This window comes from Lissotriton vulgaris, chromosome 5, assembly GCF_964263255.1.
Source record: "Lissotriton vulgaris chromosome 5, aLisVul1.2, whole genome shotgun sequence".
Taxonomy (NCBI): domain Eukaryota; kingdom Metazoa; phylum Chordata; class Amphibia; order Caudata; family Salamandridae; genus Lissotriton; species Lissotriton vulgaris.
This window is the reverse complement of record NC_141693.1, coordinates 96,568,478-96,596,256: the sequence shown is the minus strand read 5'-3', so window position 1 is coordinate 96,596,256 and position 27,779 is coordinate 96,568,478. Positions and strand designations below refer to the sequence as shown.

Genomic DNA, 27,779 nt, shown 5'->3' with positions numbered 1-27,779 from the left:
GTGTTAACCCACTAAGCTAAGTTTTGTGAGAGCTGTGCATGAGAATATGTTGCAACATCCTGGTAAGCAGGCAGTAAACATACCTTTTTCAGGAAGGAATTGTCGGAGAATTGGAGATAAGGGGCAACATTTTTAAATAACTTTACGAAAACTTGTTTAATGAGCTTTGCACTGCAATCTGTTCAAACTGCTTGTTACTTCACTTCTCTCAAACTCCTCCTTTAAAGTTCTTTGTAAGTAGTCTATAAACCTTGTCAAGTCCACCAAATCATGTTTGTTCTAATAGTATTTGGCTTTTCCAATATGTGCAAAACACATAGTTTGTCACTATGTTGTTGTATTGGCTCGGAGAATACGTCCACTCTTAATTGTTTGTAGCATTAGCTCCGCCTCCATTGTTTGGTTTTTCAGGCCCCCCCCCCCAAAAAAAGTTCCAGTCTAGTAGCGCTGCTTGGAAAGCAAGGACTGAACAGAACATAAATCACATAATGGAAGTTATTGACAGTAGCATGAATGCTACCGCTAATACCATTCAGAAAACAGAGTACGCCTTTTTCAGTTTGTTTGAGAATCTGTAGAGAGCTGGAGGTGTAACTGACACTTCTAAACTGCAGACCTGGTTAAGAGAGAAGTATATCCATATATTAGACCATGAACAATGGGTGCTTTGGGTCAGGAAATCAGTGAAGCTGGGACTCATTACTTGTAAACTGAAGACCTGATTAAGAGAGAAGCATATTCATAAACTAGATCATGAACAGGTGCTTTGGGTCAGGAAATCAGTGAAGCTGAGACTCATGAGGCACAAAAGAAGAGCAAGAATGGGAAATCCCCTTGACCAGATGGCATTCCAGCAGAGCATTATCTGAAAGCTAGTGGAAAAAATAATCCCAGTCCTGAAGACGCTGTTTTATCATATCAGGAAGTACTCAAATACCAGTCTGCGAGCAGGGAGCTGTAATTTCTTTGATTTTGAATCCAAAGAAACCCCCGGACAAATGTGAATCCTACAGGCCAATTTTTATTACATATATTAAATTACTAGCCGCCCGTCCCGATGTTGTCAGGGTATGAATTGCTGCCGGCCAGTAGTATATTGTTTTGTAGGATTTCGTTTAGATAGCATTTCTTATCTGTCACAGGCCTGTGAAACGCTCCGATTCACAGTGCACTGCTGATGCACTTAAGAGTGCGTGTTCAGTAGTGTGTGAACTCGAGTTTCCCTACTTTATTTTTCCTTGCAATATTATATAGCACAAACTCAACAACATGGCATGAGCACAATTTACATTACAGAAGAACACATTCATTTGTGGTAGGCACGGGGAGACAAAGCAATTTGCCTGGAATCACAGGATGTTGAGCTGATGACGAGATTTGAACGTAGCTCCCCAGCTCCAAGGTCCGCAATTCTAGAACTTGTGGCGGGAGGTGTGTTTAAAAGTGTATGTCGGTGCTGGCCATCAATGAGAGAGACCTGTGCATTTTTCAAATCGGTGGTGGAAAAATATGAGTATGTTGCTGGAGATGTGGGCCGCCGTGCCACCAATGTTATGGGTACAGGGGCAGTTTTTGGGATAGATATGGGTTTTGGGGTACAGGGGTATTTTTAGGGTTCAGGGCTAGGTTTGGGTTTTGGGGTATAGGGGTATTTTTAGGGTTCTGGGGTAGGTTTGGGTTTTGGGGTACAGGGGTATTTTAAGGGTTCAGGGCTAGGTTTGGGTTTTGGGGTACAGGGGTATTTTTAGGGTTCAGGGGTAGGTTTGGGTTATGGGGTACAGGGGTATTTTAAGGGTTTAGGGCTAGGTTTGGGTTTTGGGGTACATGGGTATTTTTAGGGTTTAGGGATAGGTTTGGGTTTTGGGGTACAGGGTATATTTATAGGGTTAAGATGGGTTAGTGTTTAAGGGTGGTGGGATATTTTAAGGAGTAAGGGTGGGTTATGATTATGGGGTGCAGGGGTATTTAAAGGGAGCAGGGTGGACACCCGGAGCTGGAATGTAAAGAACCTGAAAAGAAAAAACAATGAAATATTGGGTACAACGCTCGCTTTTTTTTCCGTAATCCCGCGCCCCGCCCACGCCCCCAGCACACGCCCGCAGCACACGATATGAGACATGGCATGAAGGGCGGAACGTACCACATGCCCCCATCGTTTGGCACGCCCCCAGCACACGCCCACAGCACAACGCAGACACACCCACAAGGGACTACTTTGCTGGCACGGTTCTTTTACCTTTTAAATGTATGTCGTGGGGGTCTGCATAGCCTATGTCCTTCTGCTGCAACTGCCCTTTCCAACGCTGTATAGGGTGTTGTGATTGGTGCTGTGGTTCCTGAGATTACCCGCCTCAAAGGTTTGGGCTCTCTCTTTATTATATTAGTATAGATAACTATAACATCTTTACTCCTATCTTGGCAAAGATGATGGTTCAAGAAGTAAAATCATTGCTCCGTGATGTTTAGAAAGGCTTCATTCCTGGACAGAACTTACATGAGCTGACATGCACCCCAAGAAGAACTATAGATCTGGCCATTACCCACTCTGCCATCTTAGCGGTTGCTTTGATAGGTGCGGCTAAGGGTTTTGATCAGGTCAATTGGCTACACTTTCCAGTACCTGTAAAGCAAGGATTCTGGTAAATGGAAATCTGACTGGGCATGCAAGAATAATGAGAGTGACAAGACAAAGGTACCCCCGTCTTCCCAATATATTCAATCTGTATATTGAGCCCTTGTACAAAGCCATAGCTTGAATAAAGATGGCTGCTTTTGAGTGCAAGGGTTTCAGGAAGAAGTTGGCCGTATAAGGAGAAGATCTCATTGTTTACACTGCAGATGTCAGTAAAACCCTCATATATCCACAGCAGGAGATATTAACCTTTTGTCAATATTCTCAATACCAAGTCCATCATGATAAGACCAAAATATTATCTTGGAACTGTGAGTGGGAAGGCGGAGAAGGAGGCGACTAGATACCTAGGGGGACTTGTGGCTAAGGATTTAGGAAAACTCTCTGATATTAAGTTAACTAGGGTGGTGAGAGAACTTAAAATGTTATTTAATAATTGTAAGAACTTATTCTGACAATATATGGCCAGATTAACCTGGTTAAGATGGCAGTTCTACCACAGTTAACCCTTCTATTTGATAATATACCTTTGATATTCAATAAGAAAAATACAATGGGACATAAACAGTTTTGTCTGGGCTCACTTTGCCACTGGATTCAAGCTAGCCTGGCTGATGAGGGGTGTTACCCTGAAACCGGTCCCAGGATGCTTGTTTCCGGTCCACGAAAAACCTGGCTTGGCAGTTCGGGCTGGACTGTTCCCATGAGGAACAGGGTCAAGACAGATTTACATATGGCTGGGTCGGAACTGAGGTGGCAAAGGTAGCTGAAGAACGATGATTGATTCAACCCAGATCTGTGACTGTGACAGATTTGGGGTCCGTCCATCATCGCCTTGTGTGGGCTTCAAGAGGAGTCAGAGTAGCGGGAAAGAAACTGTGGAGGAAGTAAATTAAGGGGGTTTAGGCTCACCAGATATCTAGCTTTACTGTTGGGCACTTCAATTAAAAAAAGTGTATGATGTTAAGTGGGCCCCTGGACTCAAACACAATTGTCAAAATACTGCACTGTCTGACTGAGGGTATTTCTGAATCGGGTTTTCTCTATAAGTTTGGGTGCCCATGTTTTTTTTTAAAGTTAGACTTAAGATTTTACAGGCCGCAGTGAGGCGATAGTTTGAGATAGGGAATTTGTTAAAAACTCAATCCTTTAGAATGTTTGCACTAGTTTGGGGTTCTCCTAGGACTCCTGGGTGTTTCAGCGATAAAGGCAATGAACTCATTAAAAGGAATTGGTGGCGAGATGAGGTGACCAGTTGTGTAAAGGTAAACCATTTACCTGGGAACAATGGACTGAATGAACTGAGAGCTCAATTTCGTCTTTTAAATACTTGCAAATCTCCTTGTGGTTAAAGCATCAGGACGGGCCCAAGGCTGACTCAAGCCAGATGGAAAAGGACTTGCAAAACCACGTGCCTAAGAAGAAAGAAGTCTCTTGTTGGTACTGGTATCTGACTACAACCTTGGATGAGAAGTCTAAGGGCCTTAATATGACTACGGCGGTCATTCGGACCGCGGTAGCCATGGTGGCAGAGCGGGCACCGCCAGTGCGACTACCCAATTAGGACCGGGGTCGTCGGACTGCATTGACACTACCGCAACTGCCAGGGATCAGAGATCCCTGGCGGTGTTGCAGCTGTCTGTAGGCTGCAATATGCTTGGCGGTGCCACTGCGGCCGGCGAAGCATATTACGAGTTTCCTCTCATCCATGAATGGCGGTAAGCCTGCCATAAAAAGTGTGGTGTGGAGGAAACAAAGGGGGCCATACAGGCCCCCCTGTTGCCTCTACACCAGGAGATGCTTGCAGGGGGGCTTATAGTGTGCTCCTCTGTCTGCATGCGCCCCCAGTTCCTGCATGGCATGGACTTCACAGTCCATTCCCTGCAGGAACCTGCAATGGTGTTCCCATTGCAGTGCCTGTTACAGCTCTCCTATGAGCCTTTAAACAGGCCCCACAATGGGTCAGCCGCGGCACGACCGCCCAACCTGGGTTATGGTCAGAATCCGGTGGACGGTCTAATTATGGATTTGGCGGTGCGGGATTGGGGCGCTGGCGTGGCAGCCCACTCCTACAAAGCCAAAGTCATATAAAAGCCCTAAGCCACTATATGCATCTTGGGTGACAGACTTTCTGTAAGCTGAAATCAAAGAATGATGGCAAGTGTCTTCGAAACATTTGTATACTAGGGTTAAATCTGCCACTCTCGAAGGAACCAGTGTTTTACAATACACGGCTGTCACTGGTCTCCTTTAAAGGTGGCAAGGATCAGGAGAAATGAGAGTAACAGAAGCGGTCTCCGTGATGCCAATGATATACATATGCTTTTGGAGTGCCATGTTTTGGGATCCTTCTAGCAAGATGTGGATAAAATATTGCCAATAGTGTTAAATGTGGACATTCAGGTAAGCCCCATCTTGGTCATCTATGGTACAGAATATGGTGAATGGGAGGGGAATGCAGCACAAGCATGGTGCTTGTTTACATGATTATGCTGCCAGGAGGGAATGTTGCAGGAGGTGGTCACAAGCCGAGCCCACTGTCAGGGGTTGACTGGCTCAGAGCTGCAGAGCGAGCATATGTTTTGAAGAAGGCAGTGGACACAGGCAAGTCTTATAAGATATGGGAACTCCTTTGAGAGATGGTTTAGTGTCAAGGCACTAGGTAATATGGTCCAATGATTATATCAGGTCCTCATGAAATGAAATATCGGCGGAACAAGAGCATTTCCTTTGAATAAAGAAGAGCGTGGAGCTCCATGGTGCAACTCAAGGGGGATGCTCCACACATTCCAGTAATGGTGGCACTTTCAGAGTGAAAGGAGGACTAAAATAAGAGGATGAAGGAAATAAATATTAAAATGAATATTTTACAAAACCTGCAGAGTTCTCCATCAGAATCTGTCCGGACCGGTGGCACTCGAGATAGACATGACGCAAGCATGCATAGTCGGAGATGGACTATATAAGGTAATAGTCTCACTGGGCGCTATTATTTATATACCTGCGGTGTGTCTGTGCAGATAATGGTTAACTATAGTGACTATATTGAGAAAATCTATTCTATTTATGGTATACTTATGCATTTATAAACTTAATTAAAAAAAAATGAAAATGAAATTATACGAAAAAATGGCAATTGTAGAACTTCTGTGCGTTGCAAGGCTTTGCCCCCTGCACTCCAGCCCCCTCGATTCTTCTCTGGGTTTGTTTGCTTGCATTTTGTAACTTTGATGTTATCTGATTTCGTCAACTTTTTAGCTCAGTTTTGAGCGTTCAGGATTCATTGGCTCCTTCCATTCGAGGTTTTTTGGGTGCCGTTGCCTTGTATCAGCTTCCTGTCCTTTTAGTCCGTCTGGAGGGATGTCGCCCATAGCCCATAGCATCCCTTCTCCAGACACAAGAGGAATGAAAGAAGTGCCACCTGCTAATGCCAGCTCGTCTATTATTTGTCTGCTTTGCAGCTCTCTGATATTTATGCTGTTGTCCTTCACATTTGGTAATTCAACTGAGTATGTATTTTCTTCTCGTCTTTGCTTTCATCAGGAATTACTCTGTTCCTGTCCAGTCCTTACACCCCTCAACCTCTGCATGTTACCCCAACATACGCTAAACATCTCCTGAATTTCCTTCTCTCACCAGAGGCCCAGAAAATATCATTAGAAATAGAACTCCTCAAACAATCATTTTTGCAATGAAACTTTTGTATTTCTGCATTCGTCATCATTTCATGAAATATGACAAGACAATGTACAGCGCCTGTCAGGATACACCATGATAGACTCAGGCAGGAGCAAAAGAACACACAGGTACAAATGAAAGGCGATAACGTCGACTGAGTACGTTCAAAACAGGTTCTACCGCATGACACACAACATGATATGGGCACGGCCTGCTCACAAGAAAATAATAACTTTTTGATTATTACGTACAAACAGGAGTTTGGAAGCAAACTCATCTTTATTATTACAATCATCCACATCCTAAGAAACTGCAGTTTATTGTGCTGCCTTGCAGTATGTTCACCACCTTTTGTGTTATTCATCTGAAGCACAGTTTCCTACGCAGTGAAAACTATTTCCAGATACATTAACTAATATCTGCTTAGTAAAATATATATATATATATATATATATATATATATATATATATATATATATATATATATATATATATATATATATATATATATATATATATATATATATATATACTGCTGATCTAATCGCCCTTGAGTATCTAATTTACTTCTTACTCCTGTATAATTAATTATTGTTTGGTTCCTTCATTAACCTCTTGTCTCTCCTTCTACTTTTGCTGGAATAGTACTCAATTGATGTCCTTGCTCTCTACTCCTATGTTTTCTCTATTTAGGATAATCTTTGTATATGTAGGACTCTATAGCTGGAGCCGCGTCACAAATTACGGGCGGCTCGCTGAGTGCATTGCAACAAACAAACAGGTTCGGTGGAAGCTACAGCATGTCTGCAGAAGCTTTCCGTGCGAGGGAGGCAGAGGCTGAGGAATTATTCGGACAGATACCTATATCCAGGGAAATATCCAGTAAAGTCCCTATGAATGCGGAGGCAAGGGAGGATGTTGGAATAAAGATGCTATACAGAGATCTAGAAAAACAGAAACGTTTGGAGATAACTAAATGGTGGGAACATTATTCGCTAACAAAATATGCAGATGCTGGACGCGTGCCAAGGGGACTACGCATCATGCTTGCACCAAGCTTTGATAGACCTAACCCCCAAATGTTGAAAGAATGGGGACAGAGCAATTTAGCGGCATCGATGAACCTAGTCCATCTCCTTATAAAATATGCGGCCATTGATCGGGCAGAAATCCTGAAAGTCATTGAAAAATTAGACGAGGATATTGCGAAAATTAAAGAGACAGACGCGACGAAGAAGCTGAAGGAAGCAATGGTAGAAAGACTAAAAAAACACGAGGACAAAATCAAAGTCAGGAAGGTCAGCAAGTTTGCACGCGACCAAGCCGACTATGCCCAGGGCCAGATATTCACTTTTGCCCGTAAGTATAGTGCAGCTAAACGGCAGCAGTACAGTGGGAAAGTCAACAGACATGAGGTCCCACAAATTGCACGGAATGAAAATGTTAACACTGACGATGATGCAACAAGTGTAGATACCGAGTCTCTCACAAGTGAATCCATCCGAGATTCGGATAGAAATGCACATTTGGCCCCCATTCTAAATTTGGAAGAAGAGCTCGATTTTTTAGTCGAGGAAAGACTGTGGACATTGCGACCAAGGCAAAAGACTGTGGACATTGCGACCAAGGCAACAAACCAAGAAACCAAAAAAAGGCGAGAAAGAAGGAAACAACACAAACAAAACTCTGCAAACAAAGAAAGTAAAACAAGGATGGCAGAGGAAGAAACAGTAGGTGATAAATCCGTCATCAATCTGTCCAATATAATTCTGACCAAAGCCGAAGAACAATTGTTATCTCTTGGTCTAAATTTCTGCCCAAGACAGTCCTTGATATACGCTGCAACACGCATTGATGTTTTCTGTTTTATCAGAAAAATAAAGCTAAGGAAATTCTTTGCCTTACAGAGACTTAAATCGAGCAATGAAACCACCATCTCAGAAGACCTAAGTTCACCAGAAGAAGCGGCAGAGGTCATAGCAGCTGATGTTCCTACCATTCTGACCCTCAATGATCTGTGCCTAGCTACTAGCTCACAACCTATGGGTCCGGATATTGATTGCAACACACAAACCAGACTCGCCAAAATGAATGAAATAATGAATGAATGAATGAATGAATGAATGAATGAATGAATTGAGTTTTATAGAGCGCACATAGCTGCCCTGAGGCATCCAAGCGCTAAGAATACCAACTGAGGCTTAGGTAGCTTAAGGGAGGAATGTCTTACCCAATTACTAGTTGATGAACAGAAGCGTTTTCAGCTGTTTGCGGAAAGAAGTGAGGTCGGGGTTAGATCTTAGATGCTGGGGAAGGGCATTCCACAGCTTGGCCACATTATAGGAAAAGGAGCGGCCTCCCGATCTTGATTTCTTTATTTTCGGCACAATGGCCAGATTGGCAGAGGTTGAGCGCAGCTGTCTGGCAGGATGATAAGGTGTGATAAGGGGAAGATTAATTGCTGGGCCTAAAGACCAGAAGGCCTGATGTGCAATACAAAGTGATTTGAAATTAACTCTTTCCCTAACAGGAAGCCAGTGCAGTCTCCTTAGGCCGGACTTTACTGAAGATCTACGGGGGATTTGTAAGAGAGTCCGTGCGGCGCAATTCTGTATCAACTGCAGTTTGCGCAGAGTGAAGTCAGGAGCTCCCAGATATAAGGCATTCCCGAAATCCAACCGTGATTGGATCAGGCCCAAGACCACAGTCTTTCTTGCTTCGAAGGGGAGTAGAGGGCGGATTTTTCTGATGACTCTAAGGATGCCAAAACAGATGGCAGATAGTCTTATTGCCTGCTGGTCAAATGACAGGGACCTATCCAGCCAGACACCAAGGCTCTTAATGGTATCTTTAGGTGCAGGGGCAGGTCCTAAGCTGGGTGGCCAAAGAGTATCGATAGAAGATGGTGCAAGACGACCTAGGAGCATAAGCTCAGTCTTGTCTCCGTTAAGTTTGAGACAAGACTTGGTCATCCAGCTCTTAACCATCTCCAGGCAGCCAGCAAGATCCACACACACTGAGGATCCCCCTTCCTGTGCCGGAGAGACCACTAGCTGAGTATCGTCCGCGTAGGTAATGATCTTAATACCATATGGACGGACGATCTCAGCCAGCGGCCTCATGTAGACATTAAATAACGTCGGGCTAAACACAAAAAGGAGCAGGAATCACTCCATTTAAAAGCAAATCAAAATTAATTCCATTGATGGTCAAAGATGCTGTCGACACATTTCATGAATGCATAGTCTCGGAAATCAAGTAGTTGTACATCCAAACCCGTAACCACAATAAAAATAGATTTGATCAGAAACAAGCCAACTATCATAGTTTAATGAAAAAGCTGAGCGACAATCCTGAAATTGTGGTTAAAACTTCAGACAAGGACAGAAACGTAGTCATCTGGCCTAAAGCTGACTATGTAACGGAGGCGTACAGACAGTTACATGACACGTCATGTTATGAAAAGTCCAGTAATAAGGAATTTTTGAATGCCAAAGTAACTCTTGAAAAGCTCCTGCATAGACGGCGAAGGGAAGGTTTCATTTCAGGGGAGGAATTTAAATTTATGTTTAACGAATTTCCAGCTCTCCCGGTATTTGACCTCATTCCAAAGGTCCACAAATGTGTGTTGCCCACTCCTGGCAGACCGATTATTTCGGCCATCAACAGTGTCAGTGAAAAGGTGGGACAATACATCGACTACTTTTTGCAGGATTTGGTAACTAGCTTGCCCAGCTACGCCTGGGACACGAGTGACTTCCTGCAAAAAATAAGTGATCGTGAGTAGCAGGAAGACATGTTGTTGATAACGTTGGACGTTGAGTCCTTATATATTAGCATTGGGCACACAGATAGATTAAATGCCACTAAGTATTTTCTGAACAAGAGATCTGCGGAACTGTATGAACATAACAAGGTTATTTTGAGCTTGATGGAGTGGTGCCTTAATAACAACTATTTTATTTTTGGAAAGGATGTTTGGAAACAACTGAGAGGTGTGGCGTTGGGATCCTGCTTCTCCCCCAGCTATGCCTGTTTACACGTAGGCTGGTGGGAGGACCGGGTTCTCAGTGCCACACACGCGGTGTGGGTCAGGGAAAAGAGCTTCAAGTATCTACGATACATTGATGATATCTTTATCTTGTGGCAAGGTGATGAAAAAGAGGCTCTGATATTTATTGGAGAGATCAATAACAATTCTTTAAATCTCAGATTTACATCTCACATCAGCAGAGATCAGATAGAGTTTCTTGATGTTAAAGTCTATGTCAATGCCAATAGACTAGAATCCACACTTTATAGAAAGCCTACCTCAGGAAACACCACATTGCACGCCTCCAGTCTCCATCCCAAGCACACTATTTCTAGCATCCCATATGGAGAAATGTTGAGAATAAAACGAATTTGTAGCTCCCCTGTTGATTTCGAAAGATGCATTAACAATTTGAGGGCTCGACTCAAAGAGCGCGGCTATTCTGACGGGATTTTCAACCAGGCTTTGGCTAAAGCCAGGCTGAGAACCAGGGAAAGTTTGTTCCCTAGAGAGACTGCTGAAATCGACGCAACTGAACCTATTTCAATCGTAGGCGCAGAATCAGAGGACTGTCCCAGGTTTATCACTGCTTTCAGCAATGAAGAGTACAAGATCAGGAACATTATCAGGAAAAATTGGCCAATAGTGCTTACTGATAATATATTAAACTCCACTCTACCCAGTAAGCCACTGGTAACATTCCGCAGAGCTAGAAGCATGGGGACAGTCTTGGATACTAGTAGTCCGGAGTTAAAGCAGAAGAGTACATGGCTGCAACCTAGGGCCGGGTTCCTTAAATCTACCCATTGTAGGGCCTGTAAATTCGGAGTCAACAAAACTCACTATCATATTCCATTTGACTCTGAAGAGATCCCCATTAAAGGCAACTATACTTGCAAGACAGACTTTGCAGTTTATGTCTTGACGTGTACCTGTGGTTTAAATTACATTGGAAGTACAAAATCACAGGTGCACGTCAGGATTCTAAAACACCTCAGAGCCATATTACATAACGATCCCGCATACCCGGTAGCATGCCACTTTGCGCTAAAACATAATAAAGATCTAAGCTGCCTTTTATATTATGTGGTAGGATCAGTCCCGAAACCTCGGAGAGGAGGAAATAGGGAACTGCTACTGAGGCAACTGGAGACGCGATTTATTTTGGAGTTCGACAGTAAGTGGCCTAATGGCCTAAATAACACTGAGGACATTCATAATTTTCAGTAGAATCTCCAACATCTCTGGTTTAGTCTGTTCAGTATCTAACATGCACATTAATGCCTGGTGCCACAACCTTAGAGCAGGGTAGAGAGGGGGTATACCATCCAGTATAACAGCATTTCTGACATCCAACATAAACCCTTCCCGATGGGTAGTCAGGTTCCCTGTTGCCCATCGGGTTCCTCTGTTTTCATGGGGACATTTTGGTATCAGTTATTTATGATTTTAATAGATAGGCAGGTTCCCAGGTATCTATTGAACTATGAAATTCCTCTGACCATTCAATTAGTTATTATTTATTATCTTTTTGTGTGCCTCTTTTGTCTATTTAACTTTTTAATAGGACAATATACAAAGGGTCTTTTTATATTGGTTGTTAATATGATGAATTACTGTTTTGAAAAAGTGTTTTAGATTTACCTTTTATTGAAACAATATGGCTTAGTCCGATTTTTTATACGGGTAACATGCTGATTCATTTTCTATACTCAGATGTTTTATCATTCACTTTAGCACTGTTAACTTTAGATCACTTGCACTTTATTGAAAGCTTTTTGCACACGGGGTAGAGATGTCTAGTCACTATCTAAAAACTTGCATTTTTAGCACTTTATCGCCTATGCTAATCCCAGCGTAATTCTTTGTGTCCCTTTGGGAACAAGTGACTTGTTATAACAAAAATTCTTTGGAATATGTTGCGGTCCATCTGTTTTACAGAATTCATCCAGGTATCAATTGCAATGTTGGATTTGCTGGATTTATCCAGTTATTAATTGCAATGTTGGGACCGTTACTTTTTCTTTGAGGTTATGTTAATTTAAGACTTTATACCCATTCCTGTTTAGTATTGCATTTATGCAGTCCATAATACTTTTTTATGGGATAAGTTCTTTGCACATAACGTAATAGAAATTGATGTTACTATTGGCTTTTGATACGATAGTATGTTTTTCATGTCTATATGTCACATGACCAAGTTGGAGGCGGGATGTATATATATATATATTTTTTTTTTCCACTGTCACTGGCATTGTCCGGAATTACTTTCTGCTGTCTTTGCCTTTAGCTATGTTCCATAGGAAATACAAGTTGTTTTTACAATTTCAATTTCTATCCCACTCTCTGACTGAGGAATTCCAGTCTTCGATTGCACACAGCCCGGCTCAGTTCTGCTTGTGTGTCAGACTGGCAGATCTCTGCCTCTGCCCCTGTGTGCAGAGTTTGCAGCTGTGGGTGCAATCGCTCAGGCAAGCACCCATCTTGAGCACTTACAGTCATGATCCTCCGCTCTCTAAATGCCACAGCCACCTTTAAAATGGCAAACAACTTTCTGTCTTTGATGAAAGACTACAACTTGATGCACCACACTTTGGTGATTCTCAACTTTTTCCCTTTGGTCGTACTTAGTGCTACAGGTGACTTGTTCATCCTACTTACATGGTGCATCAATATTGACTTTGCTTGCCACACACTTGTGCCCACATGTCATACGCTTGGCCTTCATTTTCTGAATCATTCACTTTTTGCTATTGCACCCTTTAAGGGCCTTTATCTTGTAAGCAAATCTCCACTGTGCCTTTGGACACATTCTTCAGCATTTTGATCTAATCAGGTAAACTCTCAATTATGCAGCTAAATATATGTGCAATTCATGTGGCTACCGTTTTGGCACTCTTTAACCATTGGGTTACCCTTGTTATCAAAAGATCTTCTGACTTTTCACTCTGCATATATACCATGTGCGTGGCCATGTCTGCTTCACAGACACTTTAGTGCCACACTTACAATGTCCATTGATTGCTTCTTCTCCTTCCATTTAGTGCTTTCTGAGATCTTTTCTCAACACTACCAGATACATTGGTTGTGACTTTCTGGCCCTTCTAAGTTCCTCTCTTTCTACATCATATTGTTGTCTTTGACCAGCCCATTCCTAACCCATACCTTATTTCTATTTGTTATCTACCACAGTTGCTTTTAATTCTGATTGTCCTGATGATGACCTTGATATACTTGATGAGGTTGAAAGTCACACGGAGACAGTCTACTAGACCATACTTCCTCAAATTGATCTACTGAATCTTGGGTCAGCTGGCTTTTGTATGCACACCTTTTACTGTTCACTTTTACTGCACTGTGTGATTACTATTTGAGCATTATATTGTCCATGATCCATGAATAAAAAGTTAATTAATCTCATACTCATTATATCTATTGGGCCTGCTAGTTATTCTTGCATTTAGTTGTACTGATTACACACTGGAATATTGATTCATCTAGACAAATAGTTATTACACTGCAAAATGAGTCCCCAGTGACTCGCTGTGAATATAACATTCTGCTTCAGTCATGGTTCACACACAACATATTAGTTGAAGGTCAAGCCGGTCCTTCATTCCATCCAGCAATCCCTTAATTTGCTTTTCTTGATGTGTTTTCAGCCTAACTAGTGTCTTGGTTATGGATTTCGGATTTTCTGGATGTTCAGTGCTTCAATGTTGTTCCCACACATTGAAAATGTCTTCATGGTGCCAAACGGAAGTACCATTTGCAAATTCAATTATGCATTCGTTTTTCAAATTTAGAAATGCAGATTGATTTCCAAATATACAAATGTTAATACAGGTGAGCACTCCTAGGAAGCAGCTTCCCAGTAGCATTCGTGTATTTTTTATGGATTCCAAGACTTTGGAAAGTTGATCCAAATGAAGTAGTTACCTATAAGAGTACAATTATAACTTTCTTTGTGAACTAAGATGCATGATACCAGATGGCACTTTCTCACTCATAGGTAATAAAGAGCTTTTTTCATCAGAACAGGTGGGGAGAAAACAGTACATTATTTCATTCAAATGGAGAGAAATAGGATCAAATGTGCAGATTAAAATATGGTAATATCAAACGCCATGAGCTGTACGGTCTGAAAGACAAAGCAGTCAGAAATTAGACAGTCTGCATGAGTCTTGCTGTATGCGTGGCAAGTGTCAATTCTAGGTGATGGAAAATACTATGTATACAATGTTTTGTAAAAGAAGTAACATAATAGAAATCGTCCAGTGTGGATTCGTTGATAGCCTGCTATACAAACAATATATGAACTGTGTAAAGTGCCCTTGTGTCCTGATCCAAGGTCAAGTTGCATCTCAAAATCCTTTGCTGTAAAATATGACAATAAGCACTTGTTTGTGTTGTAGTTTTCTGTATTAAAAAAAAAGAAACTCAAGAAATTGGCATTTCCAATAGCACAATTTACTTTACATACTGCAGCAAGTTCAAGGTTAATTGTTAGATTCTGCTCAAACCGGAGTACAAGAAATTACTTCATTCTTGCACCTGGAAATTCAATATTTCAGTCGGATACAGTTCCTTTTAGCATAATTATGACCAACTGTAAAGCATGGCTTTCAATTGTTTAGAGATGTTTTAACCTTCCCTCGAGTAGTACTTGGGGGTAAGTAGATGGAGAAGAAATCATTAGGAAAAAGAAATGGCTGTGGGTTGGGATCTTTGAGGTACACTATCAACATCACTGAAATGGGACCAATGGGAATGCAAGGAGCGCTGGGCTCTTTGAGCATTAATCCCCCACCATTCCCTGCGCCTCTGCACCGCTGCACAGATGGCATTTAGATTCTTATCAGAATATAGAGAATGGCCATACCATGCTTCCAAATCACTAAAACTAATTTAAAAAGTGTTTACACATTATAAGCTACTTTGACATTATCAGTGACCTTAATTATCTTCACTAAGGATTATCATAATCTGGCTCACTCTGTAGGTGTTTATCACATTCATTTAACCAAGTATTGAAAACAAATGAAATCCATTCAATGACAGTGCAAAACACTGGGAACCCAAAATATGTTGTGGAATCCGTTGTCACATTTCTCAGTAACAATGCTTAAAACCTCGGTTAATGAATGAGTAACACAATTTGTCATTTTGTCAATTCAAGCCTAATTATATTAGTATAAAGTCACAAAAAAACAACATACCATGCGAATCCCCTCACCTCTTGTTCATGCTCTATCCTCATGCTGGGATTTGCATTTACTTCAAGTAAAACAGGTTTCAAGTTTTTCATAAGAAGGACATCAAACCCTAAAATCTGTGCATAAAGGATAAAGCAAATTATTACATTTTTCTGCTGGAAATTGCAATGCATTTTTAACATTATTTTTTAATAACAATTTTTAATACATAAAGAGTATATAATGCTAAGAATAAATATATTTTACTGCAGTTGTTAACAATATAATCCATACCATTTTTTTCCTTAAACAAGCGTGGATTATGTGCTAAATCCGGTAAGGCTAAAATATCTAACACAGAACAGTTATTACTTTGCCAATACATGAAAGATTTCTGACAGTGAAGAAACAGTGACACAGAACACAATTATTTAATGAATGGCTCAGTAAGTAGATATTTCCTTAATACAGTAGTTTAGTACTATGATTCCCAAATAACATCAGCCAAAGCAAGGTCAATAGTGGGCTAATCTAACCATCAAGAAGGCCACGTTGTTTACAATATAAAGTTATCTCACTTATCTTAAGGCGGTTGGTAATGGGAACAAAAAGACACAACATGGGAAACGAAGCCCATAGATACATTCTCTAATTGGATCTAAAAGCACATCACCATACAGTTGGGATTCTAGACACTATTTCAAAATTATATAAAATGGCCCAACACACAAAGATTTTTCTGAGAGTAACTATCGTACGTCCCACTCACTGCGGAGTTAGGTGAGACCTATTTATGTATTTCCAAAAGTAAGCCACACCCGCTCATGAAAAAAAAAGCTTTGTCTATTTGGCGCATAGTTCTGGCATGATGAACGAAAAATGATTGGTTGAAAGTTCACAGTACATAATATTGCATGTTCCAAATACACACATTAGTCCAAGAAGCACTCCAAATATTTCTAGCAAATATGTTGGGTATTCTTAAGATACTTGGGTCCTTCCAATGATATGGTGAGTACAATATTTATTGGAAAACAAACCAAAAAAACGATACACAATATAAATCTTAAAAGGCACTAGTTCTCTGCAAAAAGTGTCACACAAATCTTGACACAATAGAAGTGGTAATTATAAGGTACAAAAACAGCCTCTCAGGACTTCATTTTGTAGAATTACAGGTACAGAGTGGCTTTTCGCAAAAAATTTAAAAAATGAAGGACAAGGGGAAAAATTATCACTATGAACCCTTTAAGAGGAATCTAAGCAACACCTGCCCCCGAAATTGTTTGGTGCTCAGAAAAAATAGCACACAAAGAAACACCAAAATGTTTCTGATATTAAATTAGTCTGTTTTCCAATAAAGCTTGATGATTGTGTTTGTTCTTGTGTATACCACATCTGAATGAATGAACTTGAGGAGGATGCATAACACCACAGTTTGCTCCTCTGCAAATAATCAGATGATCTCTTCCTTTGCAGCCAATCAGTTTTCAGACACTCGAGACATCACTTCCACTTTTTGATATACAGAAGATTCCCTTCCATATCCAAGATAATGGCTACCTCACAACACTGATACTCCTAGACTACTGTACAGCCACTGAACTGTGGATAGTCACAACCCTATCAAATGGCTGAGAGTGTGGAGAGGAAGTTCATTAACTTCCATATAGTGGATGCAATGACTCCTCTGGAACCGCAGCCAACATGTACTCAATGAGTCTGTTAGATCTTTCTGTTCAAGGGTTCATGTTGTATTCTTCTCTTTCAATTTTATGACTTGTAAGCTATATGCACCTGCAGTACAGCAATTTAAACACTGCTCGCTGCAATACTAGATGTATGCTTATGATATTCAGATACAACTTAGATTGGAATACGTGCCAAGAAGCTAAACCAATGTCAGAAAGGCAGGGCCTCCATTTTTACTACTGGATGAAGAACTACGCCCACTGATCCAGCGGGGCAAAATGGGTATTGCAATACTTGGTGGATGGGAGGCAGAGACAGTTCATTTCATTGGGTCAAAATCCATGTGAAAACTCTCAGGACCAACACAATAATGAAAAGAACAACTTCGAACTTTCTATATTTTGAAAGAACCAACAACTTGCAAACTGACTCGCAAGATGTTCTATCAGGGGATGCAGTGCAATGTAGGTATGGGAGAAAGATAGGCCCAGGCATAACATAACCGAGATTCTGCAAGAGTGGTATTGGTGCTGGAAGGATATAGCTTGTGAGAGATATGAAGCTGTCAAACATTCCAATACCCTTAGTCATCAAACCATTATGTGGGGATGGAGAAACCTAGTTCCAAACAGAGTCCAGAAGAGGTGTTGCGGAAGTCAGAAAGACAGGAGACTCTGGTAAGGAAATTCAGTGAAAACCAGCAGCAGTTGTAGCATGCATGAAAGTTACTCAAAATGTAGATGGTCCAGACAGTTCAGGGACAAATCCTTGTTTTGCTGGAAAGATGTGGCACTCTGTGATATATCTTGTTGCAAAGAAGTTTTCTGGCTTCACTCCTGCTGTTGGTACATGCTAGCAAAATTCTTGAGGATGGCCGAAGAGGGGCAGGCATTGCCGTGTCAGCTGGTGCACTGGCATCACAAAGGCCTTACATACTAGGCTGTGCTTGCAGCAAACCAAGGGACGTGAACCTATTGAGCTCCTTGTAGCACTATCTACAAATCTCAGCATCAGTTGAGACTTTGGACTATGGCCACCAGCGTCACTATCATGGGGTGGTTGAGTTAAGAATGAGGACCCTCTGGTGTTATGTCCTCAGCTAAGGCTATTTATCGATCTTCAGGAATACGAAGGAAAGCTAATGGAAGGAATTTTGTAACAGATGTGAGTGTCACCAGGTTAGAAATAACAAAGATATACACGGGTCTATAACTGAAGCTGGCTAAGTAGAACACAACGATGTGAAAAAGGCATACTTATTAATAGGACGGATTCCCATCGCTCACCGAGGTGACATGCTTCATCATCTGGGTCTCCTCCTAGAGTCACTATAGTAAGTTCCCTAGGACCCCCTTTTCCCTGTTAGTATTATTGTCATCCAGGTTAGTTCATGCTGACCTGGGGAACTTGCTAGTTACATAAACGCTGCCTCCCATTCACTCATATAGACACTTTCTTTCATCCTGTACTATGCTGCAATTCATAAAGTAAGGTAACTCCCTCCCACAGTGTGCCGCATATACAGATTAGCACAGATTCCTAAAGCAAAGGAGAAAAACTGTTTGATCATCCCTCTGTAAATCCCACAATCTCAGAGAATAAAAAAACATACATCTGCTGACCTCCATTTCTCCTGCCGACATTGCAAAAATATTTGATGCTGCTGGCCAAAATTAAATCTTCTTCCCCTCATCTACAGAGAATTAAGCCTTAGTATTTTTTTATATCTGTGAGGAAAAGTGCAAGCTTGGCTGATAATGAACCCAATTCATTCTCCTTTTGTAGTTAATGCATTTTGCAGAATGATGCAAGATATGATCATAATGTTCACTCTGCCCTAATAATAGGATAGCTCCAGTGTCAGCCAACACTGTCAGCCAAAACATTCAAATTCTTTAGCTAATGATTTATGACTTGAGCTGAGAAAAGGTATTAGCTTTTATGTTGTGAAGTGACAGTCAACCTGATTACTTGGACCACCTCCATCTTGGGGTATTAGTATATTTCTCAGCTTTAGGGACACTTTAAAGCCTCTACCGACCATGCTCCAAGAGTCATACATTAATATGCATCCCTGCTATGCTTAGTGTGTGCAGGCAAGGAATTGTCTGTCTCATAGTAGATGGCCCACACTTGGCAGGTACCATGAGGCTTCCATTCTTTTGCAGGGATCCTGACAGACAGTGGTGGCTGTTCCAAGCCCCCTTCACTCAATTATCCACAGGCACCAATAGTATTGCCTGGGTTTTTGCCCTATCCCCATAGCCAGGAGGCAGGATGATAGGCTTTTCTCAGAGCTCCAGCATGGGATCTATATCCGCTGCCTCCCTACCAGTGAGTGGCCCAGGCAACTGTTATGTTATGTTATGTTACAGGGTATTTGTAAACGCACAGCTAATCCTGAGAGTGTCCTGGCGCAGACTTAACCCTATTGACAGAGCAGTTGGAAGCAGCTACAGGTGCTTCGACTATTGTTGAAACAGCCAAGTTTCTAACTTTCTCCTAAAACTAAGGAGAACCTGTTCCTGTCCCAGAGGAGGCGGCAGGCTATTCCAAAGCCTAGAAGCTGTCACCTGAAACGAGCGACCGGCCATACCCGAGCGGGCGAACTTTGGCACGATCAACAGCCTCAGAGTTGAGGATTGCAAGGTTCTGATTGGAGCATAGGGCTGGATTCTGCTCCTAATATAGGGAGCTCTGACATTGTGAAAGGCTTTGAAGACCAACACCAGAGCCTTGAACTTCACCCTCTTTCGCACCAGGAGCCAGTGCAAGGACATCAAAAGAGGCGTCATATGAGTCTTAAGGTCAACCATCAGGACGGCCCTTACTGCCGCGTTTTGTACCACCTGCAAGCAGCTTAGTAGATAGTCAGAGAGGCTTAAATACAAAACGTTTCCGTAGTCAAGACTAGATGTTATCAAGGCTGAGAGGAGGGGGAGAAAATTCCTCATAATTTTCAGTAGTCCGAAACAAGTGGCGGCCACAGATTGAACTTGCGACTTCATGGACATGTCCGCATCCATTTTTACCCCAAGATGTTTTACAGTGGTAACTGAACAAGCAGGGGGGGACATGTCCTGTGGCCACCATTTGCGTCGGGACTATGGCCCAAAAAGATAATTTCGGACTTATCAGAGTTGCATAACAATTGGTTTTGCCTGAACCAGGAAAACACCTCAGTAAGGCAGTTGTTAATTTCATCTCCTCTCAACCCAGCGTCTTTATCGCAGGTAAACAGCAGCTTCGTGCCATCGGAATAGGGTACAACTTTTGCCCCATAATACTCAGCCAGGAGTGCCAAGGGAGCCATATATAAATAAAACAAAGTTGGGCTCAGAACCGAGCCTTGTGGCACTCCAACCCTCATGGCAGGGATATGGGCGGCGAAACGGGGGGACCATATCATTTGCTGGCGGCTTTCCAAAAAGGAGGAGAACCACTTAAAGGTCGTGCCCCCGATGCCATGGTACTGGAGTCTGTGCAGAAGTAGATTGTGGGGCACGGTATTGAAAGCCGCCAGAAGGTCCAGCAGTATCAGAACTGCTTTTCCACCGCTGTCAATATGTCTTAATGGTGTCTGAGACTTCCAGTTATGCCGTCTCCATACTGAAATTGGCTCTGATCCCAGGCTGACTGGGGTGCAGTGCATGGGTTGTCTCTATAAAATCAGTGAACACAATGTTCACATACTTCTCCAAAGCCTTGGAGAAGTATGGCAGCAACGTTATTGGCCTGTAGTTGCTGGCTAGAGAAGGATCTGCCGAAGGCTTTTTGAGGAGCTGCAAGATTCATCCGTGTTTCCAACACTCTGGCATCAAACCCTCGGATAGAGAAAGATTCAGGACGAAGTTAGCCACTGGATTGATCACTTCAGCAATAGAGGCCAATACGTTGGCCGGGCAAGGGTCCAAGGGGGAGCCAGATTGCAGCGCTTACATTATTTTGAGAGATGTAGTCAAGGGAATAGGGGGGAACTCCGAGAGAGTCTCATCTACGTTGGAGTAGGCTAGAAGGAGTGGAACTGAAATGCCATCGCTGGCTTGAGGCACAGCCCCAAATGCGTCCTGGATAGTTTTAATATTATAATAAAAGTATTGCGCCATGTGGCTTGTCCATTCATCTGTAGGTGTGAAAGGGTGCTTGATTGCATTCGGGGATGGAAAGGCCTTGACAATTTTAAACAATTCAAGGCTACTATTGCCTGCTTGTTCAATTTTTGAGGCCAGAAAGGATTTTTTCCCCTCTCGAACTTTGGAGTAGTACGCCTTCAAGGCCAGTTTGTAAGTAATTTTCTTTGTGGGATCAAAGTTCTTTCTCCATATTCTTTCCAGGCATTTGCAAGCACTATTACTTTTCCTTAGTGCTTCCGTGAACCAAGGAGCATAGGCACGGCCAATTTTAGCTGCTTGCGTTTTCAGTGGAGCTAGTTGCATAGCCCACTCCAGGAGTCTGCCTTCAAGTGGGCGGACATCCTCCTCTTGGTGGCCGCTAAAGGGAATAGGATGCTGCCTCAGTATGGTGGCTAGCTCCTCCGGCGTAAACAGTGCATAGGACCTGAAACTACTGGCCCTTGGTTTGCACTGGGATGACGGCCAACCTGGATCCTTACATATACGGAAGGTGAGCAGGAAATGATCAGACTAGATAATAGGGAGGGGTGAGTCTGTTACAATCTTGGACGACGAGAAAATCTGGTCCAATGTATGACCTTTTTAGGTCTTGTGGCGATTACCGCGCGAAAGCGCGGTCTCGCCAGAGACCTATAGTCACCGGCTCAGATTCCCAGGAGACAAGAGATGGCCACACGCATAAATGGGATCGGAGCGGGCCACGCGCGCGTGTGCACATCTCCTGTCTCCTGGGAAGCTCTAACACACACAGGCACACCTCCCCCTGCTTACGCATGCGCACACACACACGAGCGCACACACAGAGACACACACAGAGGGCACATACACGCACGCACACATACAGAGACACCCCCCCGCCGCACACATACACACATGGCATCCTCCAGAGATGTGAGTGGAAGATGGGCTGAGAAGCAAGGCATATGGCAGGTAGAGGCTTCCTATCCTTGAAAAGTCTAAAGGGCTTGTAAGTGTGTGGTGCCAGCCTGAGGTCCCCTGCTACCTCTGTTCAGCAGGTGTGACAAGGACCATCCTCGCGAGAGGGGTCGAACGGGGCAGCTCCAAGCCTCCATGGTAAATGAATCGAAACCGTCCCAGTCTGCAGGACCGCAAGATCCTGCCCACTCAGTGCCCCCAGTTCCACAAGTCTTCCAGCGCGTCTGCATCGAAAGTAAAAAAAAACCAGAAAACGTGAGATTATCAGCACCGCGTGAGAGGGGGAGGGGCAGAGATCTCCCTGTTCATAAATCACCGCTGGAGACCGAGGGCTGAGCGGGCGGCACTGCACTGACAGCTGCCTGCTCCGCCCTGGCTGCTGCCTGCTCCCCGAAGTGTCGGAGTAGGGCATGGGGAGATGCTCTCCGAGCAATGTCTGCCCGACCTCCGGCAGCCCGGGATTCCTCTAGCTCGCATTCTTTCGGGCCTAGGCAGGGAAGGTGTCTTATCGTGACAACACTGCCAGCCCTGACTGCCCAAGGTTGGCGAGCGATTGTTCATTCCATTGGCCTTTTCTCATTAAGCCTATTTATACCGGCTCCAAACTACCTCTCTGCATCCCTGAGGGAATTCCGGCCAAGAATGGATATGGTTTCTTTAGAAAGTCCCGTACTCTGCTGGAGTGGGAGCATTGACGATCCGAGGTGATAACACCCTCCTACCCCCTCCCCTACACATCACCCCTGGCCCCTTTCTGCCAAGTCTTCGCAGCCGCATGATCGCTCGAGCTTGCACCCCCGAGCGTGAAAGGAAGCGAAGGGTGGCTTGATGTCGCGGCCTCGCCTTTTTCTGTGGTTTGCTGCCCTGGACACGATCTACCGGCAGCCCATCCTTGGACCAGAGGTGTAACATATAACGACACCCCCTCCCCTTTGCAAGAGGGGGCTCCTGAAGGGGTTATTCCCACATAGCCTTGATTGCCCTGCCTCCGGCAGCCAGATGATTTTGCTACCATCCTGCTTCCTGTCGCGGGGAGAAGGTGGGAAAAGGGATGTTCTGACAGACCTGCCTTTCCGTATCTATGTATAGCACCTTTCGTTCGCTAAATGCTAACAACCTGCGCGTGAGATCTATCGTGCCACAGATATGTGTGCAAAGCATGGTTGCTGTGCGACGCCTGTGGATGATTTTAGCAGTTGCATGTTGGCCTGAACCCCTAGTCCCCCTATTGCTGGGCAGTAGAAGATCTTCTTGGCTTCAGTAATGGAACGTGCCTAGTAGGTACTTCAACCCCCCCCCACTTTTTGCGTTCCCGGGGTACCAGCAGGGCCCTGCAAAGGGCCCTCCGTGAAAGAGCTATGCAAAGTTCCCAGCCACCTTGCTGTATTGCCACATGTCTTTGTGTCATTCACAGCCTTAGTGTGATTATGATCCTCAATCATGGTAGAGGTGGAAGGTATTTGGTTCATGGGAAAAGCATGGGCAGGTAGTTCCTCCAGAAAGATGGAGGCATGAGGCATAAGGACGAAGTGAGCAGAGTGGGCAGGCGATGCATGGACCTGGGCAAAGGCTGGGGGCATGATGTGCAGACACAGAAAGTCTAAGGATTAGGGAGGAAGGGGCAGAAACCAAAGAGAGGGCAGAGACTGAAGGTTTAAGTACTAAGTGAATGGCATGAAGAAAGAATTGAGCAGGGAGATCCCAGACTAAAGTAGCAGTGAAAACAAGAGGTCTGGCAGTAAAAGAGAGGCAAGGGCCAGGAAGTGTTGGAATCAAGAGGAAGGCGAGGAAATAAAGTGTATGAATAAGATTTATGGATCAAGGGAGAAGTGGGCAAATGAGGTTAAGGGCCACAGAAGAGACAAGAAGTTTGTGGGTCAAAGGAGAGAGGTTGTGGCAAGAAGTGTGTTCATCTATTGAGGTGTGGCTGGAAGAGTGTGACCCAAGGGCTTGGAGTCAATAGGTGATGTATGGATCTGGGACACTAGTGAGTTTCAAGAACAGGTGAATGAATCCAGGCAGGACCATGATATTTGTTAACCATGCAAAAGTTGCATGCCAAAAGAGAGGCAAGTGCAGGAGGTATATTAATCCAAACAGAGGTGGGGCCGTGCTCCACGTCATGATGGAGAATTGTTTAGTAATGTTATAAATGCAATCTATGGAGTGAGTAAATATTCCCTCCCATCTAGTGACCAGGTTTCAGTTTTTTAAAACGAACAAGCCAAATAGTCAAATGAAAACTACTTTTTGACGCTCAGTTATTCTTTGTTGTTCGATCTGGCTTCTAGTCAGGGCACAAGTTCTAAAAAAAAGTGGGGGGACTAACATAGGTAGGCAGTATGCAAGCAACATCACAGCACGTGACATCACACATGGCATCATAGGAATTGACATCATAGAAAGTGTATCACAAGCCACGACTTTACAGGAAGTGGCATCACAAGAAGTGACATCAGATCTAAAGCCTTCACATGTATGTTTACCAGGTCTTTCATGTGTACGTTTGACCGCATTGCAAGGATAATAGCACAGTGAGCTATCGAAGATGATATGTGACTTCTACACTTTGTAATCTCCCAGTTTTATGCAACACATCCTGCGCATTCATTTACAAACATATATAATTTATTGTACATTTAATATGCACGTGTTGATGTGAAGCGCTTTGACACCCTGCATTGGGATGTGTAGGGCTATACAAGACAAGCATTGGCAAAGCCAATAGGTCTCACCAATGGTTTGTAGCCATGCTACACAGCGTCCGCAATGCTATGCAGCATGGCTAAAGTAAAATGTGAAAATACTTTGCGTGGCTGCTAGCCTCTTTGTGTAGGCACCATGCATACATGGACACTTTGTCTTTAGTTAATGATCCAAGTAAGATCGGTAATCAAAAATAAAACTTGCAAAATTGTTTTTAAATCCATCAGGGGAATAGAAACAACAGAGAGGGCAAGGGGTGAAGCAACAGGGGGAATCGTAAGCAACACTGGGGAGGTTAATGGAACACAGAAGCAACACGGGGAAAGGCAGCAAGATATCGACGCAACAGGAGGATGGCAGAGACATAGAAGCACAACCATTTGCAATGCAATAGGTCTCGCATATACGCAAGTTTGAGCTTTTGACGTAAAAGACAATGCCTTTTATTTTTGTTTTAGTTTTTAAAACATAAATAAAAGGCATTGTCATTTTTTATCTATCTTCTCACTTACTTTTTTGTATTTGTTCACCCCCTCTGTTTTCCCATTGTTATCTTGTAATTTAAAAAAAATCGGAATGTATGTTTCCTTCTCTGTGCATGCTAGCCCACCCCCCACGCCTCTCAGTCATGGCATCCCCTAACAGTGTTATTTATGAGCGTTTTGTCTGCAGAGCTGCAGAAAGAAAACACCCATAAACAACTAGCTAATGTTTTAGTGGTACCCAAATCTCCTGCCACCGGGGTCCGAGGGCCGGTCCTCGACACTTTAGCTGCTTAAGTGGGGGGTTCACTGCTCCTCAGGCACATACACATATTCGTTCTAATACATCAAGTTAGTTCTGTGGGGTCTTTGCTGTAATTAGGAGTACTGTGCTGCTCTTTCAAGATAAAAAAGCATTTGCAATGCAATAGGTCTCGCATTTGCGAGAGTTTAATCTATTGGCATTGTAATTGGCAATGCCTTTTATTTACGTTTTAAAAACCAACACATGAATAAAAGGCAGTGTCATTTACAATGCCAATGGCTCAAACTCTAACAACTGCGAGACCTATTGCATTGTAAATGCTTGTTTGTGAGTAGGGAGCGAGACATAGGGAGTTAAATTCAGGATGCTGAGGGATTCACACAGCTTCATGGACTCATGATCTGCCACTTGATACATTTGTATGTTGAAATCCCCGATAACCACACAGTGGTTATATTTGGCTGCAATGGGGGAAAAAACGGTTCCAAGGGACTCCAGAAACCGGCCTGCCGGCCCCGGTGGTCGATAAGTAACCGCGCCGGCTATCGATTGCTGAGCAGACATAGTCAGACGAAATCCGAGGCTCTCAGCCCCCTCAATCTCTGCCATAGGTAAAGGTAGTCAAGAGAGAGAGTTTTTATAAATAATGGCCACACCCCCTCCCCTCCCGCTTGCCCTGTGCTTCCTAATTATCAAATAATCAGAAGGAATAGCATTCGCAATAGTTGGGTTGGATCCCTCATTAAACCAGGTCTTAGTAATGAACATAGTCTCTGGCTTTGTAGCAGAGAGGAGGTCAACAAGTTGAAGCTCGTGTTTTTTATAGATCTCGCATTGAGAAGAGATGCCTTCAAATTTCCCTCTATAATCACATTCCGAGGGTGGGGAAAACCTGCCGCATAGCCTGCTGCTCTTGTAGCGAGATCGTCATCGAGAGGGGGTGGGCACCCCATTTACAGGTTTCACAGGAGAGGCAGCTTGTGTCCACAGATAAGGTAAAGTGGGAGCGACAGCTCCCCAACTTATCCAGGGGTAATAAACTCTCTCTACTATAATTCAGTTGTAAATCTTTGGGGACAACTTGACTGACAGCAAAGGTTTCAAACCTTGAACAATAGTGTCTCTGTCCACATAAATGAGACGTGGAGGGGGTTTATTTATGCTGGACGCTGTTCCACAGCCTTCATGCATAACCAGAGAAGGTTTGTTTTCTGATGTTTTTATTTGAACTGCTTTCTATTTCTTGGAATGGCTATTACCACTAATCAGTTTTTTGAAAAGATAGTCTTTGCTATACTTGATAATGAGCATTTTTACCTTTAGCTCTTTGATAAATCTATCAGGGATTGGTGACACACTAATTTACAAAGCAATAGAAGATCATAATGATTTTTTTTTCTGAACTCGGTGGAATTATTAAATATGTTTTTTTTTCACTACCTGCATGTAATACATGCGAAGTCATTAAAAAATGTTGATGGCTGAGATCCATTGGCAAACAAATTGCATTAACTTAGTGTCGCTGTCACTATCATGGCTACATAAAGAACGGTTCTTTAACAAATAAGTATTGGAAAAACTTACAAGTATGGCTTGCATTTTGAGTCCTGATGAAAAGGTTTTTAAAAGCCATTTTCAGTGAAGATGCAAAACAAACGCTTGCTTTCGGCATACAACAAAGTCTAAAGAATTTATTGTGCAATGATTGAGAGCACTTTTGAGATGTAAAATAGTTGCTCATGCCTCGCAATGGACGCATTCCATAGGAGGTGGGACGGTGCACTCTACGGCCTATAGAACAAAATGAGAGAGAAATACTCCTTTGGATGAAGCCTATGCCCAGTGTATTCATATTTACAGATTTGGTAATAACAGTTCTTACTGAAGTAACCATACCTCGTGCCCTGACCATCCAGAGTGTTGACATCAATTAAGTAATTTCAGATGTCATCAGTGATGTTGTCAATGATGTCACAGAACATGCCACGAGTGATGTAATATATGCTCACGTGGAGCTTGCAGTCATT

At 43.1% G+C, this 27,779-nt stretch overlaps 1 protein-coding gene across 1 annotated transcript in view; it reads right to left on the bottom strand.

Annotated features, from left to right (window-relative positions):
* The window catches only part of TTLL11 (tubulin tyrosine ligase like 11), a 682,208-nt gene that overhangs the window by 309,396 nt on the left and 345,033 nt on the right, over nt 1-27,779 (bottom strand). Inside the window, exon 5 of the mRNA XM_086920963.1 lies at nt 15,580-15,675. Coding sequence (XP_086777089.1) covers nt 15,580-15,675 — 96 coding nt within the window. The remainder of the gene's footprint in view (nt 1-15,579; nt 15,676-27,779) is intronic.